We start from the raw sequence: 23,736 nt of genomic DNA, 5'->3' as shown, positions 1-23,736 counted from the left end.
TGGTAAATAAAGTTTTACTTTATTCAACACTAGAGTAGATGATTTATGCATTTAATATTCAGATTTTGTATTTTCATAGAAAAGGGCTGAAATTAGAAAAAGTAAAAACCGATTGAAGCAACTATACTGTACAATTTGATACAGGTATCAAATTAAGCATAAAGAGGTTTATGCAACATGACTAAACATCGTTTTTGGACTGGGTATTCACTGCCGGCTGGCTTTTCCATTTTCGGTGGTTTCCATTCTAAAAAGAAAAAGGAAAAAAGCTAATTAAGTTCACCTTATAATACTAAATAATTTATGAATAATTATTTAAAATGAATTTCTTCAGACTTTACAATTAAAATCATTATTCCATGTGAATTCAGCTGCCTTTTAAAAACACAGCTCAAGTTACCACACATGCTGAAAGCAGTTTAAAATAACCTTCAATAAAAATTATAATTCAAGGGCTGCTATTTATCCTAAACATATAGTATTTTTCCGTGTATAAAACAATACTTTTTCCTAAAATGCGAGGAAAAAGTGAGGGTCGTTTTATACACAGAAGGAGACAGTCACACGTGCACTCAGGCGCCTCTTGCTGCCGCCACTGCCCCATTGCCTCTTCCAGAGCTCACAGCTTGTTCCCTTTGGTGGCCGAGGCAGCAGCAGCAGGAAGCGGAGATGGAGGCGAAGGAGCAGTCACTTGTGCTTGGGCGCCTCTTGCTGCTGCCTCCCCTGCCCACCCGATTACCTCCTCCAGTGGGGCTCAGCAGGAGGCAGAGACAAACGAGCACTCTCATGCTCTCACTCTCAGGTGCCTCCTTCTGCTGCCACCAAATCACGTCCCCTAGCCAATGTCTCCTTAGGGCAGGGGACAAAGCAGTGACGTGAGCTGGAGGCAGCAGCAGCAGGAGACGGAGGTGGAGGAGCAGTTGCCCATTAACGGCTCCTTCTCCTCCATCAAGGGACAAAATTAGGGGGTCATTTTATACATGGGGGGTCGTATACACGGGAAAATACAGTATTTGCTCCAAAAACCTAAAGCAGGATACCTATATTGAAATATGTTATAACAGAAAAGAGAAAATCAGATCACACCATTTCCTCCAAACGTATAAACAAGATCTTGCATTACTAAGCCTTGCCAATTAGTTAAAAAGAAACCTAACACTGCCAAGCAAATGGAGTAATTTGTGTTTATCTACTAAAATTACATTTATATATTTAGCCATACAAACCCATTCTCCTCTTTAAGATGTTGGTACAGTTCAGCTTTATTGTTCACAGAATTCAAGCGTCCCATGAATTCTTGATGTTTCCTAGAATTTGCAGTGTTAATTCTGTTGCTCCATAAAGACAGCAGAGACATTGGGCCTAGAATAAGATTTAATATACAGAATATAAGTGTACACATCAGTTTGCATTCTCAAAAACAGTAAGCATGTTTCGTTGTTACATAGAGCATCAACTGTGTTCCTAGTTCTATTTGATCCAGAAAAATAATCACCTCCCCCATTGAGAAGGCAAATAAACAATTTACAGCACCTGAATTTTTTGTATACAAAATATGATAAAATGTGACACCCTCCCTTTGGAATGGACTCCTGGTGGAGTTGAGCCTGGGTCCCTCCCTCTCTGCTTTTAAGAGAATGTTAAAAGCTAGATTTTTGCCACCGTCTTGCCATTGTTTGAGTTTGCTTGGTTCTACATATAATTGTATTGTTTTCTCTTTTTATCTGATGATTCGGTATCTTTTGTCATATTATATTATACATAAACCTGACCTGTGTCAATACAACTTATGAGCTCATGCAACAGAATTCTGATTTTCCACAAAGCACTCCTCAATCCATTAGAGACGACAGTACAAATAGTTTCCAAAAATTTTTACAAAACAGAATCAAACAGCAAGAAGCCCTTTTTGACAAGTGAAAGTGAAATAACTCTAGCAACTGTCTTAGTTTGATCAAGGAACTATTACAGCTTAGACCAAACTGTTTCATTGTGTTCTAATGGAATAATGTTCTGGTTAGCAACTGGCAGAGGAAACAGTGGCACATTCCTCTCTGAACTGGCAAGGCCATCCAGCACTGCCCTTTCTCCTGAAGAGATGAGGAAAGTGTAAATGTCAGTGTAAGCTTTAAATTTTATTATGGTTTTTAAAAGTCCAAGTTCAACTTAAAAACATACACATCATACATGAGGTGTCTGGTGACAAATATATCATTTTTCAGTTTAACGTTTTTGCAATTATTATGGATTTACCTTTGGATTTCTCAGTGGTTGGCATTTCATCTATTGTAATGAGAGGCTTTTTGTTAGGTGGTTCAGGAGAATCAGGTGAATCTTTTATTACTTCTGCTTCTGCCAGTTCCTCTTTTTCACGATCTAATAAACTTTTCAGCCTTTGAGATATAGAATAAGAATTATAATTGCATTTCTGACTCAAGCATTTTAGTCCTTTAAGTTACAATATACTGGTATTGTCTAGACACTCAAATAAATAAGGGAAACAGGAAAGCTAAGTAGAAAAGAGATTCATATTAAAACTACAGCCAGTATTTTACAACATATATTCATTACTCCTAAAGCATGGTTACGTCAAACTGTATAGCCCTGATTAAAGCCAAATCACCTTTTTAAAAACAGGGTAGCACTTTAAGTACACACAAACACTTCTGGTTTGTTATCAAGTACTGTACATTATTGCTGAAATCCTGTTGTATAGCTCTGCCTTTGCAACAGGAATGACATCAGCAGCAGCAGACTGTTACCGATTAATGCAGTGGTCAGAGAACAGGAGTAAATTACCCCAAATGGGGTAAAAATGAAAATCCTGGGGGTAATGAGTAGAGCGCTACCCCCCACCCCCCACTCCCACTCCCTGCAGCCAAACCTCAAACTGGAAGCCACCTCTCCCTGCTACCTTCTTTGGTTGTGCCACTTGTAAATCCGTTCTTTCAGAGATCAGAGATAAGGCTGCTTGATTGGTTACAGCTGCAGAACAGCCCCGGACAGTAAAGGTGGATGGGAATGACTAGTGTTTGTCCAAAGTTGTGTAACTTGCCATGGCTAATCCCAGCTAATTGACAAGATGCCTGGGTACATCTTGTGAAGGACTGCTTCCACCGGAGGTGACTGCAAGCAGGAGGAGGGAAAGCTCCAATTAGGAGGGAAAGCTCCAATTAAGGCAGGAAGAAAGGTGCGAGAGAGGGACGAGTGGCTTCATCAGCTTGTTTAAATGTATGTAGAAAATGGAGGGAGGGAGGGTCAGTGGGTGGGTGTATGTGTGTATGAGAGAGACAGAGAGACTGACTCAAAATTATGAAAAAAGGAACAGGCAAACAGGACCAAAGGCTTGAATTAAGGGGGGGGAAGGGTGGCTTCATCAAGCTAGTTTAAATGTAATGAGGGGAAATGGATATACTGAATTGAATCAACTAATTGTTGAAAATTGAGGAAGGGTTTGTGTGTGTGTGTGTGTGTGTGTGTGTGTGTGTGTCTGTCTGTCTGTGTGTGTGTGTGTGTGTGAGAGAGAGAGAGAGAGAGAGAGAGAGAGACTTGAGTCTTTCATAAAACCATGAAAAAAGGAACCTTCTAAAATTTAATCTCCACTGCATTTAGCTCTGCAGTTTCTGCTGAGCACAGCAGAAGTCTGAAGCATGTAGCAATCACGTTTCTCTATTTCTTATCCCCAAAGCAGACAAGAGTATCATAGTTTATTCCCAAAATCTGAATCCCAGCCTTTCTGCTCCTGGTCCTACTTTGACTGCAGCACCAAACAAAAGACTGTGGGTTTCTTTATTGAGTCAATCCATCTCATGTGCAGTCTTCCTCTTTCCAACTGCATCGGACTTTTTCCTGCATTGCTGTCTTTTCCAGTGAGCTTGTCTTCTTATGATGCCAATGTAGTACAGCAGTGGTTCTTAACCTTTGTTACTCGGATGTTTTTGAACTGCAAATCCCAGAAACCCCAGCCAGCACAGTTGGTGGTGAAGGCTTCTGGGAGTTGCAGTCCAAAACTCCTGAGTAACCCAAGGTTAAGAACCAGTGTAGTACAGTACCTCTTGTTTGGTTATTTTAGCTTGTAGTAAAAGTCCACACTTAATTTGCTTTACTTATCTTTCTGACAAGTCATAATAGGTTTGTCGGTGCTTTCCTCCCAAGAAGCAGGCATATTTTAATTTCGTAGCTGATGTCCCCATCTGCAGTAACCATGGAGCCCAAGAAAGTAAAATCTGTCACTGCCTCCATATCTTCCCCTTCTATTTGCCAGGAGGTGATAGGACCAGTGGCCATGATCTTAGTTTTTCTGATGTTGAGCTTCAGACCATTTTTGCGCTCTCCTCTTTCACCCTCATTAAGAGGTTCTTTAATTCCTCCTCACTTTCTGCCAACAGAGTGGTATGGTCTGCATATCTAAGGTTACTGATATTTCTTCCAGCAATCTTAATTCCATTTTGGGATTCCTCCAGTCCAGCCTTTTGCATGATGTATTCTGCATATAAGTTAAATAAGCAGGGAGACAATATACAGCCTTGTCGTATTCCTTTCTCAATTTTGAACCAATCACTTGTTCCATATCCAGTTCTAATTGTTGCTTCCTGTCCCACATATAGATTTCTCAGGAAGTAGATAAGGTGGTCAGCACTCCCATTTCTTTAAGAACTTGCTGTAGTTTGCTGTGGTCCACACAGTGAAAGGTTATTGCGTAGTCAATGAAGCAGAAGTAGATGTTTTTCTGGAACTCTCTAGCTTTCTCCATAATCCAGCGCATGTTAGCAATTTGGTCTCTAGTTCCTCTGCCCCTTCGAAATCCAGCTTGTACTTCTGGGAGTTCTCGGTCCACATACTGCTGAAGCCTACCTTGTAGGATTTTGAGCATAAGCTTGCTAGCGTGTGAAATGAGTGCAATTGTGGCACTTCCCTTCTTTGAGATTGGGATGTAGACTGATCTTTTCCAATCCTCTGGCCACTGCTGAGTTTTTCATTGATGATGATAAAAAATAGCACACTGGTCCTTTGATACTGGGCTGTGGCACCAGGGTGGGTGACATGACCTTTAGCCTGGTTTGTTCCTTTTTGCACACCACACACAGAATGATTAAAGTGGTAGGAAAAGCCCCACCCAACTCTGTGTTGGCTGTCTCTAGCAAGCACGTCATTGCTAGCACCACTCTGGCAGCCACTGATGATGATTAAATCCTCTGCAAGCTAGCATAAATTTAATGCAACTTGCTAGGCACGTTGGACATCTTACTACTCCCTATACCACCCCATGGCTGGAGTGCAATGTGTTCTAGCAAAAATAGTGTACATCTTTATTAAATTTAGTGCACCCTGCTAGTTCGATACATAGCCTGGCAGCCATTGATACTGATGATATATCCTGCTAGTTCAGTACACAGCCTGTGTAGATTCAATAATATTTTGAATTCAAATAATGTATGATTTCCTTCCTTTCGAATCACGGGGGTAATGTCGGTGTATATAAAAAAAATTTTTTTGGGGGGGAGGTAAAAAAGTTCCCTGATCCCTGGATTAAAGGCTTCCTTTTGCAGCTTCATCATCAGCATTCTTTATTACAGTCACAGACCAGCAAGATTATAAAAAGAGAGAACATACAGAAAACTCCTATATGGAGTACATGAATCCTTCTTTCATGTTGAAATGATTGCAACATTTTATCTCTAGTTCTCATAGCAATCAATAAAAATTTAGACATCCTGTCAGTAATATAAGTGGACACACCCACAAAACAGGACTTTAGATTATATACAGCTCACACACTATGCAACAAAGCTGTGTGTATTCCAAAACTGCACAAAGAAATTTTTAATCACTGGCAATCTGCTGCTGCTATCACGCTTGTTGCACAGGTAGAACTGCACAAGATTTTGGCCTACGTTTGCCAGACAACTACAGAATACCCATTACTCAAACAACTCTTGATTTTGGGTGCTAGCATGAGCCCTATGTAAAAGCAGAGGGATTAATATAGTGCACATGTTCCCTCTGCTGACAATTAAACACTCTGCAGATTATTTGGGATGGTAACTTTATGCTAGCATCTCCTTGCAACAGACTAAATTTTACCCTGATTTCTCCGTTTGCAGTCAGGAAGGAAGAACTAGTCCTACATTCATAGCACTTATACAAATTTAAAAACTGAAATACTATTAATGCTGAAAACTCACCTTTCTGATTCTTGCCATGATTTTTCAGATTCATAATCTCTTCCTGTTTTCTCTACTTTGTCCTCTTTGTCCTCTCTCTTCCTCCCTCGCTTCTTGCGCTCCTCTTCTTCAGGAGGTTTGCTTCTACAAGCCAGGAGACATTCCAAGACTCTCTGATGTTTATCTGAGTTGGCGATATGTGCTCGAACAAGTGTCTCCAGTTCATTCCACATAATCCTGTACTGTTCATCCCTGCACAAGCAAACAAAAATGAGCTCAATCTTAATTAACAAAAGTATCAAAAGATCTCAAATACCTATTTCATCTTCCTTTCTATCAAGCACACCTGGAACCATTTTAGTAGCCTACTCTGAGATAGACAGTGATCTATGGATAAATGGGATATTGCACTAATCTATCCAAATTATTATTATTATTTAATTCCTGTATTATACATAGTGCTTTGCATTGTAAAAATAAACCAAAAATAGTGGAGATGGATAAGTATCTACTTTAGATATACAACTGAAGTTGTGTACCATTTTAAAAAAAAAAACCCTACCTTTTAGGACCCTTTCCTCGTGTTCCAACTGTTGATATTGGCAGTGGATCATTTTTCCTTTCCATGTCTACTAGATTGTAAATTGTTTTCTGACAATTTAGCACATCTTCATCTGTTAATGTTTCCTTCACAATAACACTGGCTAATGGCACTACCTGCAAGAGGAAGACATGACTATAGATACCCTTTATGAATCTGTTAGCATACATAGCACCCTCCTGTACTGATGAATTAAACACGTTATTGCCCAATATTTATACTTGTCTAAAGTTGCTAAAGTTCCACATGTGATTTAGAAACACAGCAATTCCAAAAAAGATACAGACAACAGAATCAGAAGATGAGGACAGGATGTTATTCTAACTGATGCTATAAACAACAGACCCTTATAAAATCTATGCCATCTAATACTGAACTCAAGGCCCCTGTTCAAGTGGAAACTGAGCCAAACAAGGAAAAAGGGAAACAATGAAGAGGTGTCTGAAGAACCCCAGGGTTTATAAAGATCTAAAGCTTCTTTCACAAGAAGCTAGGCTCACTCCGTAACAGTCCTGTAAGGACCTTAGAAACTGATATTCAAGTACTAAGTATCCGATCAGTTCAAAAGCTAAAAAATAGAAAACCAAAGTGGAAGAGAATGAAATGTCTTGTCTAGGTACCGAAGGGGTGAAGGAATACTGATGTACTTTTCTGCAGCATTACTTCTACAGATTCCAAAGGAAACATTATAATCAGAGTGCGAGTGTATGACGACCAATAACACAGCCAGACATTTTCCCCCATCTATCCTCTGCTGTTCCCTCCTAAACCCTTGCTCTGGAAGATTTCCCCAGCCCTCTGGGGGAGGTTTTAGGGGTGTGTCAGAGGTGGTAAAATTAGACAAGAACACCAGAAACAATTCCATCAGTGTTAATACCTCCACTGGATCCTGCTATCACATGTATTCACAGCCATATCTACTTGAAAGCAAGCCAAAATGAAATTAGATTCACCTGCTTTCAAGTAAATAAGGTGTATGGTTTAAATCTATTGATGATGACCTACCGCTTGCATGTTAAATATAGTAGTCTGGGAAATAATCATGGGCCAGTAACGAGTATGCTTTTCTAGTTGATCTTTTGCTCGCTCCAAAGGACTCTCAATGCTTCCATCACTTTTGTATCTAGGTTCTAGAAAAGGAGTAAGTCTGTTTTCCCTCATAAATTCACCAAAATCCTAAACAGGTGAATAAAATAAAGTTAGATCTTTTTTCTGAGTATAATTTCATGATATAACATCTTTACAAACTTCACATCTTTTTCAATACAACACCCAATTCAATTTAAACAGATTTAAATGATATTCAACATAATTGACCAGTGATACAGTTTTACAAAAAGTTCATATATGAATTAAGTTTTGAAACTATGAATTATTCATGAGTTAACTTTCTAAAAGGCAGGCCAGTTGTTTTTTCTGTTAAACCAATGCAAACCCACAAGGGTTATTCATGCTTCAAGCAGCATTGTGGATGTTCTGAATTACATTGTACAAATTGTTTTTAGAGCAGACTTAAGTTTCATTGATCTCAATAAGGCTGCCACGGTTCCACAAAAACTGTTGGTCATCATGACATCTATCCATTAAATGATTATTCAAAACTAAGCAAATGGCCACCAAATGTCAGGCTATTCCATTAATCATTAAGGGAAGGAATCAGTCTATTGTTTTTTCTTGAATTTTCCTCTTTGCCCAGATTCCTTTTCTACTTGCCCTTTTATTATGAATTGATCTCTATGATACTAAGACTTTGGCTGATTTTACCATTTAACAAAATAATGACTAAAACCAAAAAGAACCTCAAACACACATATCACATATGAGAGAATCTTACTGTAATCCTGTAGTCTGTGACTCGGCCACCACATCCTTCACTAATTGAAGGAGGATCTTCCAAAATGGACCGAGAACTGCTTAATACGTGAAGAAAAATCTCTCCTCCATGGCTACTAAGCATATGACTAATTACTTTAGAGCCAGACTTGCGTGGTTGTTCTAACAATACAGAACGACCTATTGAAAGAAAAACATCTTCAGCACTTACCTGGCAGTCTTACATGTTAATTCATCATCTGATAATTCATCATTATTAGTAGAATAATTGTTATCACCATTATCATCAATCCAATACCAGACTCTTAAGTAAACCCAAAACATGAGATTCCACAGGTCATTATAAGTACAAAAACAGTGGTGCCTCGCTTAGCGAGAGCTCCGTTTAGCGACAAAATAGCTTTGCGACAAACTTTTTGCAATCGCAAAAGCGATCGCTTTGCGATGTTCCTTATGGGGGAATTTTGTTTTGCGATGATCGGTTCCCTGCTTCGGGAACCGATCATCGCAAAGCGACCATTTTTGCACAGCTGATCGGCAATTTCAAAATGGCCGCCCGCTGTTTTCTGGGATGGATTCCTTGCTTAAAAGGCACCGAAAATGGCCACACTATGGAGGATCTTCGCTGAACGGTGAGTTTTAAGCCAATAGGAATGCATTAATCAGGTTTTAATGTGTTTCTATGGGCTTTTTAATATCGCATAGCGAAGTTTTCGTTCAACAGCGATTTTTGCGGAACGAATTAACGTCGCAATGCGAGGCACTACTGTACAGTGGTGCCCCACATAACGATGTTAAGAAAACATCGCTAAACGGGATGGAAAATGCCATTGGAACGCATTAAACTTAGTTTAATGCGTTCCAATGGCTTCTGTACTCACCGTTAAGCGAAGTTTTCCCCATCCGCAGCCATTTTCGCTCCCTTGGTGAGGGCAGGGTGCGAAAACGCTGCGCGCGGCCATTTTGGGCGTCCGGCGGCCATTTTGAAACTGACGAACAGCTGATCCGCAGGCGTCACAATGTGAGTTTTGCCCATTGCGGCGGTTGGGATGCCTTCGCATTAGCGATCCCAAAAAAGGGATCGTTATGCGAATTCATCGTTATAGGGTATGCTTGTTAAGCGAGGCACCACTGTATTAGCAGCCTATATAAAGCTAGGAATGATTAAAATCTTGCTTCTGTTTTTTTACAATTAAAAATAGATCTTGAATAAACTCAAATAAAATTTGTCCCCCAAGTTACAAGGTTGTTTGGTCAACATTTCTCACGCAAATCCTATTTTTAATGTGTACATATATGTTAATAACACACACTAGTACACCATCAATGAGAAAAGTGCTACATTAAAATATTAAAACCAAACACAGAACTTTTATGAAAAAAAAATCTATCATTGTTTTATTTATTCCTCATCAGTTTAATTCTTTTTTTCGGAAAATAATCCCACCTGACACATTCCTAAAGAGGGTTTCTGAAGCTTTAAGAAGCACAGCATGAATTTCATTAGGAATGTCCATTCAGTGTTGTACTTCAGAAAGTTTTTTAAAACCACATTACAGCAAAAATCTTTGAATCTAAATCATTGGAGGTAGAGGTTAAGTAACAAATGGTGTCACTTTAGGACTAACAATATTCGTTACTTGCTTGAGAAATACACTTCAGGCTTTCACAAAATTATTATAGAAAAACAAACAGTCTACCTGAGTTACAAAGACTTCCAGAAGCAGTTACTCTTTCAGAAGGCATGCTAAACAGACTTTAGCCCTCTGGATTGTTGCCTATATTGTTAACATCCATTGTCCTGGTATTAAAGTCATGAGAGCTGCCAGATAATTCCCTAATGACCAGACAGATACAACTAGTGTCTTACTGTTTGCTACTCACGCCCTACCTAGGCAATCATACTGTGACTTCATACTGTTTGTCAAATACAAAGGGTAATACAGCAAACCTTACTGCCTTCTGCACCAGAAGTAAGTTCTAAGCTTCATTCTCCTATCCCAGAACGTGTGGGTAGCTGATTCAACCCCAAGTCCTCAACAATGAAAATTCAATGCATTTTTTATCTGAGTTGTTGGGCCAGAAAAGTATTTTACCATTAAGAAGGAAATTAGTAAGGCAAGAAGAAGGTCGACTATTCACATCTACAGGCGATATTCTGTATGCTCCAGTGCAATAATGTAGTTCTGAAGTGGAAGAAAAAGGGAGGAGTGAAAGACAGGGTCATTTGATAACACTACAGAATATAATAGCAACTCCACAGTCTGGAAAAAAAATTAATACCCTCAAAGTAAAACTGTTAACCTCTTTGCTAATAAATAAACAGCATATATTATAATTTGAGTGGAACTGAAGGGAAGCACTGCTGCTGATACATGTTTGTGCAGGTAGACGTGTAAAGAAAGAAAGAATATGTCATCCACTTCTATACAAAGAAGAAGCTATGCTTATTTCCCCAGACAATATACATAAGCCTCTAAATGTTTTGTGCTGTTATTTCTTGTAGGTTTTCAATGTTACTTGAAGACCATACATATTGCTCTCATAATATTTAAAAATTATCTATTCATGTTCCACTTTCATGTAAGCTTGCATATCATCTATTCATCATACATCAATTCACCATAATATATGTTTGATAATTTTTAAACTCTCAGAGAATATCTAGTTTTAATGAAGAGCTCTGAGGCATACAGAAGGACCTCAAAGCAATGAAGCATTATGAATAACCTATCATACCTGAAACAAATGTGTATCATACAAGTCTCCTGGCTGTCTTACAAGGTACAGCCATGCCCCGCTGGACGATCACCCCGTATAATGACGAATCCGCTTCACGACGAAGTTTTTGCGATCACAAAACAATGTTTTAAATGGGTTTTTTTCGCTGTGCGATGATGGGTTCCCTGCTTCGGAAACCTATTTTTGCTTTACGACGATCAGCAAACAGCTGATTGTTAGGTTTCAAAATGGCCGCCGGCTGAAGAAAATGGCCCCCTGCTGTTTTCTAGGACAGATTCCTCGCTTTACAGGCACCGAAAATGGCCGCCTTATGGAGGATCTTCACTGGACGAGCAGGTATTCAGCCCACTGGAACGCATTGAACCGTTTTCAATGCATTTCAATGGTTTTATTAATTTCGTTTGATGACGTTTTTGCTCTACAGCGATTTCGCTAGAACGAATTAATGTAGTCAAGCGAGGCACCACTGTATTGCAATTTATGTTCTCCAAATACTAGTATCTTGCAAGAGAGGGGGAAAGAAAAACAAAAAACACTCTCTGAACATTATGACATATACAGACATCTTTACAATAGAAAACAGAACTCCTACCAACACTGTTTGTTCTTGGCGTACACCATTTTAAAGTTACAGTTTCTTTACAGGGGCCCTCTTTGCTACCAGCAGACATATGATTATCACCTGCAACACAAAGACAGAGAGAAAGGAATATAATTAATTCATGAACAAAAAGTGATGACAATTAGTAAGGTGTGGCACTAAAGATTGTCACAACCTATTACATAGTCTTATTGTGCCTGTCACAAAAATATTATTGCTAGGTACCATTTCAAGAATGAATAAATTTTAAGAAACCCTATCCCTTTTGAATGAGCAAGTTGCTTGTATGTGATTATAATTCTCTGATTTGTCACCTGTGAATTTACATACATATGTGAAATGCTATTTCAGGAACTTTCTACAGCTCAGATATCCAGAGAGATTTCCCTCTCTTCTGTTATTGTGCAAGTCCAAGGTTCAGTCCTAGTTCAATCAACACACTGGCAGCGCTATGTAGATGTTTTATATGATGTTGAGTTGCCTTACAGAACCAAGAAAACTCTAAGTGTTCATTTTAGTTCACCGCTTTGTGCTCCCAATTTACTTTTCTATGCATACTATATGTCTGCGGGAGTTCTTTGCTCTCAATGTTACTAGTGTTCACATGAGGTTTGTACAATTTGACTGATGAGGCATTGGGGCATGCCTCTATTCAATGCTTTGTCACAAGCCTAACTGCATAGGTGAGATGTACCCAGGCATCTTGTCAATTAGCTACAATTAGCCATGGCAAGTTACACAACTTAAGACAAACACTAGTCATTCCCATCCACCTTGAGTTCCTTAACTGGGAGAAAGGCAGCATACAAATGGAAACAAATATATAAATTATTTTTTTAAATTCTCATGTATTTAAAATTCTCACTGTGCCCATCACAAAAACATTATTGCTAGTTTCATCTTCACCTTCAAAGGTGATGAAGCTTCCTTCAACATTTTAGCTGGGTCATCAGTCTCGTTTCCCCCCAACTCTCTACCTTCTAAATCTTTAATTATATGAATGGTCTAGTTAAAATTATTCATTTTTCCCCACTGTTTTCTTTCAGACACAATCTCTGAATTGTGTCACACTCTGAGATGTAAGTGCCCAGAAATATAAAACTACCAACTATCTCTACTTCCTCGCCATTTATGTACAGTGGTAAATGTACATTTCTCTTCCTCTTAAAATCAATTATGAGTTTTTTTTTGTTAAGTGTAAGATTATTTTCTTTACACCAGAGTATCAACCCTTGTACTTCCTTTCTATAAGCAGACTCATTGTTCTTGTTTATGAGGCCCACCACTTTCGTATCGTCCACAAATTTAATAATTGTGTTGGTGTTATACAGTGGGGTGCAATCATGTGTGTACAGGGAATAGAGGAAGGGACTTAGCATACAGCCCTGGGGAGCTCCTGTACTTAGTACCAGGGTAGAAGAATGGTGAGAGCCCATCCTTACTGATTGTAGCCTATCTGACAGAGTCCTTTACCCACATGCAAATCTTCTGAGGTAATCCCAGGCTGATCATTTTAAAAAACAACCTATTGGGTAGAATGGTATTAAAAGCAGAGCTATAATCCACAAACAACAGCCTCGCATGAGTTCCCTGTTGTTCTAAGTGTTTTGATAATGATCTGGTACAACACTAAACACATTTAAGTACCCTTTATTTCATTTAGAGTATTAGTACATTTACTTAATTTTCATCCACTGAAATCAGTGAGATTAAAAAGCGCTGTTTCCACTACAAACCCTTTTTGGGTCAGGTATCAAGTATCACTTAAGTACTTCAACTAACAGAACTAAAGAATGTAACTAAATGTTCAGCTGGAAAAGCAGGAATCAACCATGTGCATAAAACTACTGTTCCCAATATACTCTAATTTTTATTGCATTAATACATCCAAAATAATATTAACAGGAACTGTAACTGGACTGAATTTAGAGAACGGCAGGTAGTGCCACTCGTGAAACACAGCTTTCCTACTTCTCGCTCATATCATAACCCCTTGGACTCTCCAAGGAAAGAGCCCTTGAGACCAAGGAATAGGGTTTGAGGAGGGCTACAGTTAGAGCTGGAAGCCTGAAGGATGAATTTTGTCTCTTGCAAGAAATTCTGTGGACACCAATCGCATACAATTTTTGTTCTTGTACAAGTAAGCAAAAAAAAATCTTTAAATACAACACTGAAGAGTAAAGACTAGCTATTTTCTTTTTACATTTCAGATATAACAACCTGAATTATTTCCCCACTCACCACTTTTTAAAAAATCTACATGGGCTTCCTTGTGATGAAGCAGCTCCACATCATAATTTGCAGATGTATTGGCATGCTGTTCTTCCTTTTAAAGAAAAACACGATAAAAATAAACAATTAAACAATTTTAGAAGGTTCATCAGTTTTTCTAAAAATAATTCACACAGATAATTCTACATTTTGCTTTACAACACAAATAGCTGAAAGGAAAACACCCTTATATAACATAAAAATTAGACTTCTGAGAAACTTATTTGTTTGCGGAAATATTTTTAAAATATAGAAGCTTAACATCATATGTAGAACCATCCTATTCTCGTTTACTCAGATTCGGGACAGAGCTTACTACCACATCTGTATACAGCCTTAAAGACTATGAACATTATATCGAAAAAGCCAAATTAAATTTATTCTATAGCCTTGCCGTCACTTCAATTTCTTTACAAAGAATTAATTATGGATGCAATATAAAAATATATCCAGCACCCACTTCTATCCAGAGACAAGTTTTCCAACAGAGAAGCACTTTCATTTCCTAAGCAAACAAGAATGGTTATGGTAATAGAACAACAATCAGCAAGTACGGCCATTTTTCATTTTATGGAATTTCTTGTTTCACTTCAGGTTAACAAGAGAAGCCACACAGTCTTATCTGGCTTCCACAGCTGAAGACTAATAGCTACTGTGGTTCAAACTGCATGCATAAGGGTAAAAGCAAAAGGAAACAGCATCTTTAAACAGCTGGGGCAAATTAGCAAACATCATGGATGGCAGACTGGCAAAATAAATCACCATAGAACTTGGTTTTTATGAAAAATACACAGGGAACCCAACATATATACTATTACTACTAAGAACAAAAGGCAAGAAGAAAGAGCGGCATACCAGCAGCACACAGGTCAGTAAATTGCAAACAAGGTATTTGCACATATAAAAAGTTGTATGCAATGGTCCAATTAAGTTTAGTTAAAATGGCCAGAGCATATCATTTAAAAATAATTTATTGGCTGCTTTTTAGCTTACATCATCCAGGCAGTACAATTAATATTGTACAAAGAGCACTGCTATTAGTATTATAACATTTTTCCTTTTGTGCATTCTTTTTTTATTTTTCATACAGATAATTAAAAAATTCTTTTTTCATACTAGTGCCCAATTACAGTGTATACAATTAAAATTTGTATAATTGGAATATCTGATGGCCAATACAGAGATAATGAAGCCAATAGCAAAAATAATCCAAGGATGCAATCCTAAACACATTTACTAAGGAGTAAGTCCCACTAAACACAATGGACTGTACTTCTGAGTTAAGACTGTGCTCTTAGAAGGGAGAGTGTCCATTCTCTATGGGTAAAATACCACATTTCAATCTCTTTGAAATTCCTTTCTTCTTCCTACACTTCTTGTTGAAACAGCACTAAATAACTTGAGAAAAAAAATCATTTTTAATTTTTTACTCCCACTGGTTACTATTTGTTACAAACACCTTTATGTTGGGAGGGCATGGAAATGACACAGAGGAATGAAAGGCTCACTATGCCACTAAAATGCACAAGGGGGCAGAAGTTTCTAAAACATGTATAAAAACAAAAGAATCACAGACAAAGGAATTTGAAGCAAAATGGGATACATTTACATAAAATGAGGTAGGGAGGAAGTACGACTTTTAAAACTGATTGGATTGCTGAAAAGCTAGGATGGCCGTTTGTTCTGTGATCCTTTGTTCTCCTTCATAAAATTTACTAACCTGGTCACAGACATTGAATGTGGGCTAATAAAAAAAAACAGAAAAAAATGTGATATGGAGAGAAAAAAACAAATGTAAAAATTCAATTAAAATAAATATTAAAACCATTAAACAAATTTAAAAGAAATGGTGCAGCTGGTTTGGCACAAAGCTGCTGGCACCATCTTACCTTCATAGGGATGTTAGTTATAGTGGTTGAAGCCAGATCAAAATGCTGCTGTACTAAAAGATTCAGTCTGGTGGCCAGATGCCGTCCAGCCCGAACACTATGTACTTCGCTGGTTAAGACAGGAGAGAGCTTTTTAAAAAAAGACAAACACACACACACACACACACACACACAGAATACTCAGTTGTAGCAAAAATGGTAAAGTATCATATGAAAAAGCAAGAATATCTTGATTCACCTCAAAAGTTTTAGATCTATCTTATCACTGATTTATTAAGTATACAATATTTAAATCTGAACCTTTAAAACACAATCAAATCTGTGGAGTAGTATATTTTCTGCATCCTTCACTCCCTTTGCAAGATTCCCTCACATGCACCCTGTTAACCCACAGCTCTCACACTTTCCCTGTCCCTATGACATACAGATTCTCTAGCCAAAGGTTTTCTCTCACACACCTTTGTGCTAAGAACCCTGGATTATATCAAGACTTCTTTATACAATACTGGAGGTATAATGTGAAGTAAATGCTTAGATAAAATTAAAAAAAAAAAAATTTGCCATTGCAGGGCTACAAAGTAATTTAGCAGTTTTACCTCTTTTTTAAGATGATCTGATACAAGGTTATCCTCACCAACAGGATAAGTATGAATTAAGACCAGCTCACACTTCTGGATCTGCATAAGGCTACAGAAATCAAAATATCCTGTTACAAAGCTCATACGGTTGCATCAACACCAAACAATCAACTTATTTCTGAAATATAAAAAGAACACCAACTACATAAGCACTTTTCTCTTTATTCTCAAAGGCTTTCACAGCAGGGATCCGATGGTGGTTGTAGGTTTTTCAGGCTCTTTGGCCGTATTCTGAAGACTGTTCTTCCTAACATTTCGCCAGTCTCTGTGACTGGCATCTTCAGAGGACAGGAGTCAGAACTCTGCCTGTGCTCTAGTGCAGTTCTGTGGGATAGTTATCTATCTATCTATCTATCTATCTATCTATCTATCTATCTATCTATCTATCTATCTATCTATCTATCTATCTATCTATCGTCATTGTAAGTATATACACAGTATACCCGTACAATGAAATTCAGACACCCAGAGACCAGACACATGCACAAACATAATATTCCCCAAACACTCCCCACCCACTAAAAAATCCCCAAACACTCCCCACCCACTGAAAGTCCCCACTAAAAATACAAACATCTACACCACAGGCCACGTAACACAGTCCAACTAACTATTCACTACTGGTGGTCTTTAAGCTCATTATTAAGTGCAATTATAGCTCTGGGATAAAAACTATTCAGAAAACGTGTGGTCCGAGTCTTAACTGTTCTATATCTTCTGCCAGACGGCAACAGTTCAAAAAAGTTATAAGTAGGATGGGAAGAGTCTCTCAGGATGCTGTGTGACTATTTATAGCTGTGGGGTCAGCTTTTTGTCCTTTTGTCCTACAACATCCATTTCTTGACACACTTTCAGCATGTCTCCTTTCACTGCATTTTACAAAATACTTATAATTTAAACATTAAAATTGCCACTTTTAAAAATAAAAGTTAAGATGATGACACAGACAACAGAAAGAGGTGACAGCAAATATAACATTATGTTTACAGACTAACCTATTTTTCATGTCCGAATGCACAGGATGTGGCTCAAACCATCCAATGAAGATGACACCAGATAGCATGTCAACCTCCTCAAGCATCTGTGATACTTCCAATGTAGCCCCTTCCCACAAACTCAGGAGGATGTGGTGCATTGAACTTAGGGAATTCAAGCGGAATAATTCCAAACAGAATTTTAACAGAGAAACACTACCCCTAAATATCTTTGGGCTCTTTATTTGTTCAACTACTAAAGTAGTAGACACAAGTGAGCCTCGTGGCGCAGTGGTTAAAATGCTGTCCTGCAGCCAAAACTGTGCTCACGACCTGGGGTTCAAATCCCAGGTAGCCGGCTCAAGGTTGACTCAGCCTTCCATCCTTCCAAGGTCGGTAAAATGAGTACCCAGCTTGCTGGGGGGGGGCAATGTGTAGCCTGTATAATTAAATTGTAAACCGCCCGGAGAGTGCTTGTAGCGCTATGGGGCGGTATATAAGTCCAATAAATAAATAAATAAATAAAATAAGTACCAAAATAGATACAAGTACTGAGTGTACCTAAATAATGTCTTGCTGCAAGGACTATCCCATGTTTTCATATACATGCTGACCTACTTTCTTTACTAGGTCATACTCAATGGTAATATTTACCTACCACCTCTCCATGCAATGGGAATAGATCAGGATCCACACTGCTTTTGATGTGTTATGGTGAAGGGAAAATAAGAGCTTCAATAAAAGCAAGAATCATGTATCATTCTTTCCTCATCTACGGAGATAAGAAAGCTAACTTATTCTGAGTCAGAGCACCTGGTTCAGTATTATCAATAAATGACTGGCAGCACGGGTCTTTCCCAGCCTTACTTCTTAGATGCCACAAACTGAGTCTGAAATATTTTGCATGTAGAATATATGCCTTCCTGCCTTCCAACTGAGCTAGAACTCCTGTAGCTTGCACAAAAAAGTCATTACAAAAGAGTCCTCTCTTCAGTTTTATACAGCACAAGTATAGAGTGCTACTAACATGCACACTTACTGATCTGAATTAGCTGCTAGTTTGTTATGCTCATGTATTGTTTCCTGGACAAACTCTTCCAGCATTCGGACATGGCTGTCACTGGAAAAGGGAGAAAACAATTTTAGAAAAATATTGAAATCCATATAAAATGAGAAAAATAAATAGTTATGCACTCATTAAGACAATTTTAATAGTAAATTTCCATGGCATTTCCCAGAACACTGTAAAATTTGGACAGCCATTTTCTTTCTATATAATTCCCTCGATAGTTTCTTGGTAGAGATTAGGGATAGACAGCTCAGACTATCTCCAACCCGTGTCATTTCTAATGTGTTATGTTCTGTTTCTCCAATAATCTGTAATTACATATAAATAATTAAACAAATTATTTTCTCTAAAAACAGCAATTTCTGGATGTATTTAGCTTTGTTTGTTTTTTGAGCCTGGAGCTTTGTCAGACCATTTACAAACACCAGCAGGTAACTTCAGAGCCAGGAACCACTGACTTCAACCTCAAAGACAGAATGCCTATGGGAATACAGCCCTCAACAGAAAAAAAATAATTCTTCTTTCATGCCCTACTCTATTGGGATAGCTATGTGGGAAGAAGGCAGTATACTGTATGCTCAGTCACTCAGTTTTTACAATCAATCCACTTGATTGTCACATGGCTCATCCTAGTTCTGTAGCAATGCATAAAGCTGTGAACATACATGTGTCAATTTGCAACCCGTATTTCAATTATCTTCTTATATACATGAAACCTTCCAAGCAAGTCAGAGACCAAAGGGTTTCACTGCATTATAAAACTGGTACACTCACATTGCTGGAGACACAAACCTCTTCGCATTAGTAATACAAATTATCCGTCCTCTATTTCCAACACGGTCAGCATTCTCCATCAGTAAGGTTCGGGCCTCGTGTTGGTATTCTGTAATTTTGCAGAGTGCTTCTACTGCAGAAACTAAGCCATGGAGTATACTGCAACATTCAGGATCTGCACGAGGATTGGGAGGGCCTACAGCTGCTAAAGCTGCCATTAACTGTTTAAGAAAAGAAGTAGTTTTGTTGGTAGATTGCACATTAAGGTGCTAGAGAGATCCGCCTAGAGAAACATATTTCTTTCCTTTATTAACACAAGTTATTCCATGTTCAACAAAACAGGCACAAAAAAGGTAGATCTAAAGGCTTTGGACTGTATTACAGATGGGAGATTCTAGTTTGTGCAGACTGAAGGTGTGGCAAAAATCCTTGGAGAGAGGAGACAGGATATGCATTGGAACCTTGCCTTTCCTGACTCATACAAGCAACTAGGGGAACTGGCTGACTGGGTAAAGGAATTGGGAACACCTCCTTATCTACTGTACTGGATAATTACCAGCCGGTTCCACTCCATTCTTTGGCAATATTCTGAAACAACTTCAGCATTTCTTAGATGAGACAAAACAAGTCAGTAAATCAATTTAAAAACTGACCTGGTATCCTCCAAATATGTTGAAGTCTATTAGTCATGGACACCACAAAATACTGGCAGAAAACTCATCAGATGTATGTCTACCACCAGTTATGTTTCTGCCAACAGCAGGCCTGAAACAAAGGGTTCTCCAAGATAGCTTTAAAACCCATTTATTTACCTAGTGGAGTGTCTCTCTCTCTCTCCCTGCAATCAACTACTTGTGCCACTTGCACCTCTTTGTATCAGTGCTAGAAAATACAAACTGGGTGCAAAAAAACCCAGCTGGACCCAAGTTATGACAGATATACCATGATTTCAACAGCACCTGGGTTCAATTAACTTTGTTTGGATGCAACCTTATACACCTCTATTTTACGGTACATGAAAAGCAGCTTTAAAATTATCCAGTACTTAATTATACCTCCTGCAGGTTTTGATCTTCTTGATTCCAAGTGTTTAAGACATTTGCTCCAGAATCACTTACAATGAAGTTCACCTACAAATCATTTAAAAAATAGTTTCAAAATACATTTTAAAAGTTCTGGACACTGCAACAACCAACACTACCCCATAAATATCTTCATGAGATCAGGAAAGCACAATATAGATTTAAGACTCTCAGTTACTAAAGAATAACACTACCACCCCAAAGTGAAGATAAACATATGATTCCACTATTAGCACAGACCTCCCTAAATACAGAAGATTAAAAAAAATCACTTACTAGTTTCTTAAAAGGAAATATATCATACATTATTCTACAGTATTCCATCGACGATTCCACTGAGCAGGTCCATAGTGATCTTGATATAGGTGCTAGAGGTATAATTCCTTGGGTCCGATTCTTTATCAGCATATCAAACTCAACATGCTGTCTGCAGGATTCTGCCATATAAGGGCAGTGATCCACCACAAAAACGGTTTTGTGTGACTCTGAAAAAAGTTTCATTTTTCTTTCTACAATAAATGAATCACAACATTAATAAAATACTATTCAAATTAAAAACTATAGTACTAAATAAAAACACAAATATTGTGATTTTTGAGAATCATAGCTGCTTTTGGCATTGGGTGTTAAATTTAATTTTGGCCAATACTATAAAGCACCTCAAACATGCTAATTAATATTTTTAAATGAAATTGTATGATGCATGAGAATGTTTATTTAAAATATTTTAACCCACCTTTCTCCTTTAAAAGGACCCAAGGTGGCTTACAATAATTACAAGAGTATTTAAGTTGGTAACAATGAGTATACAATACTAATAGGATTAATAAATACAATGCCATAAAACATATGCAACACCAAAGCACATTCAATGGAGTGAGGTTAAGAATAACATCCAAGAAACTCACTTCTTCGTTTTATTCTCAGTTTTAGTTTCCTCCCAGAACATTGTGTGAACTGGTTGCTGATCAGTATAAAGTGGTGCCTCTACTTACGAATATCCTGACTTACGACCACTTCGAGTTACAAACAGCTCCAGTTGCAAAATTTTGTTTCAACTTGCGGCCGGAGCTTCGACTCACAACCAAAAAAGGTGGGGAAGGCAGGGAAAGCGGGAAATTTGAACTGTTTTCCATTAACCATTGGTCAGTGAAGAGGCTGCTTCTCTGTACCTAGTTCACCCCAGCAGTTAGAGAGTGTGGGTACGGAGAAAGACTTCAGACTGCCTGGTACTGTACTGTAGTTTTACATTTTTTTTCTTTTTGGATTTTTGACTTTCTTATTTAAAACAGAGAGACTGCCTGTTCTGGGTGAGTACTGTATGCACTGTACAGGGTTTTTGCAGCATGGGTTTGGGCTAGGTGGGGTGTTATGTTTCTGTGATCTGATGGGTCTTCCAGTGTGGGTTCAAAATGTGAAAATTAGACTGTAATATTAAATTAAAATTAAATGTGAAAATTAGACTGTAATTTTAAAATGTAAAATTAGATTAAGAGATCTGTTTGCTAGAATAATGGTTGCTGGATTGACTGATTGATTGATTGTTGCATTCTGTGGCTCCTTGTGTACCGAGACCTCTCCTTTGTTTTAAAATCTGTGGGTTTAAAATGCGACTCCAAAGTCTTTTTGTTTTAAAATCAGAAACCTTTCTCTGAAGGGCTCTGGTTGCTGGAATGGTGTACAATGTGGTTTAGACTCAAGTCTCCCTCCCCCACTATCTTCTCTCTCTCTCTCTCTCTTCTCTCTTGTTGTGCTTAACAGCACAAACCTTTGTCTGAGAGGTCTGTGTACCCCAGTGATGACCTTCTTTCTTTCCTCTTTCCCCCATTGTTCCTTCCCTCTCTCCCTCCTTTCCTATTCTTTTTTAAACCTAAGTCATCTTAGGTTAAAAGAAGAAAAATTCTCCCCCTAGTGGTACAGATTAACTGGCTTTGCATTAGTTCGTACATACAGTACAACCAAAAACAGCCGGAGCGCATTAAACAGGTTTCAATGCATTTCAATGGGAAATGTTGCTTCGGCTTACAACAATTTCCACTTACGACCATCTTCTGAAACGGATTAAGTTCGTAAGTCGAGGCATCACTGTACATAAACTTGCTATACCCATTGTTTTCTCCTCTGTCACCAAAAAAGTATGGTACTTGTTGGTGCCTAATGCTCAAGCACCTATTTATCTAAAACTCTGAAAAGGCAGCAGCTAATGGGGGGAAAAACTCAATGTAAATTGCTGTTAGGATTAAATCCTAGTAACAAGCAAAATAAAACAAAGCAAAAGTATGATAGGAGCTTTAAGACTAGTGTGAGGTTTCAGGAATACAATTTTCAGATACATGTGATAAAAAACATTCTTAGTGTTAAAGGTGTGTTTTTATTGCTGCTGATACTGACTACATACCCACATATTTTAATTTCCCAGACAATTCTCACTGGCATGGGATTCCTAAGACACAAATACTATTTCTTTTATCTGAAATACTTCATCCTTTTAAAGTCAGGACGCTACCGCATGGAACTAGCCTGGACCGGCGGGGAGGAAAACCGGGTGATTTCCCACGCTCCTGTCTCAGTAAACTGCAAGGGGCGGCAATTAATCACACTGCACTAATTGCACTCAGCGGGAGGTGGGTGTCAGGAATAAGGGGAAAGCTGCCTGGGTGAAAAGCTGGTCTATATACGGGGGCGGGGGCAGAAATCATCCGGTTTCGCGGCGCAAACGGTCGCCAAGGGCTTCGCTTACTGTCGTTCGCGTCTTCCCTCGGGAAGAGGAAGAGGTCCCTGGCGGTTTACTGCGCAGCGGCAGAAAAACCCACCGGGGTCGCTCCAGCCTCCATTTCCCGCCGGCGGGCCTCGAACGCCACCCTCTTCTGCACAAAAGCGAACGCCTCGAGAGACCCCCCGCCAACTCCCGGTCTCTCGGTCTTTCTCCCCCCGTCCGCCAGCCCCTCTAACCAGCCCCCACTTTTCCCCCCCCCAACACCGCGAGATCCGGAGAGCACCTTCCACGAGCCTATAGAGACAGGAAACAGTAGAACGGCCAGTCCGTTTGCCGGCGGGCGAGTTCCTGACCCCCTTCTACTGTATGAGGAAGTGAGACT

General features: G+C 38.7%; 1 protein-coding gene across 7 annotated transcripts; it reads right to left on the bottom strand.

Annotated features, from left to right (window-relative positions):
- On the bottom strand, nucleotides 1-23,736 carry INTS13 (integrator complex subunit 13). 7 transcript variants are annotated; one of them, XM_078394250.1, is made up of 18 exons: nucleotides 23,638-23,736; nucleotides 20,915-21,147; nucleotides 20,612-20,686; nucleotides 19,557-19,777; nucleotides 18,753-18,833; nucleotides 16,698-16,788; nucleotides 16,102-16,230; nucleotides 15,933-15,956; nucleotides 14,183-14,267; nucleotides 11,933-12,022; nucleotides 10,695-10,784; nucleotides 8,600-8,778; nucleotides 7,771-7,941; nucleotides 6,727-6,881; nucleotides 6,186-6,416; nucleotides 2,254-2,393; nucleotides 1,227-1,362; nucleotides 1-247 (listed from the first exon to the last, which is right to left on the bottom strand). In XM_078394250.1, the coding sequence occupies exons 2-18, from the start codon at nucleotides 21,137-21,139 to the stop codon at nucleotides 208-210; spliced, it is 2,163 nt and encodes a 720-aa protein (XP_078250376.1). In that variant the 5' UTR covers nucleotides 21,140-21,147; nucleotides 23,638-23,736; the 3' UTR covers nucleotides 1-207. The 7 variants fall into 7 exon arrangements, with proteins under 7 accessions (XP_078250376.1, XP_078250375.1, XP_078250377.1 ...); XM_078394249.1 differs by lacking the exon at nucleotides 23,638-23,736 and adding an exon at nucleotides 23,379-23,587; XM_078394251.1 differs by lacking the exon at nucleotides 23,638-23,736 and adding an exon at nucleotides 23,379-23,587 and having other exon boundaries at nucleotides 19,575-19,777.

The sequence above is a fragment of the Pogona vitticeps genome, chromosome 5 (assembly GCF_051106095.1).
Source record: "Pogona vitticeps strain Pit_001003342236 chromosome 5, PviZW2.1, whole genome shotgun sequence".
NCBI classification, from domain to species: domain Eukaryota; kingdom Metazoa; phylum Chordata; class Lepidosauria; order Squamata; family Agamidae; genus Pogona; species Pogona vitticeps.
The sequence above is the reverse complement of the archived record's forward strand: the minus strand, read 5'-3'. Positions and strand labels throughout refer to the sequence as shown.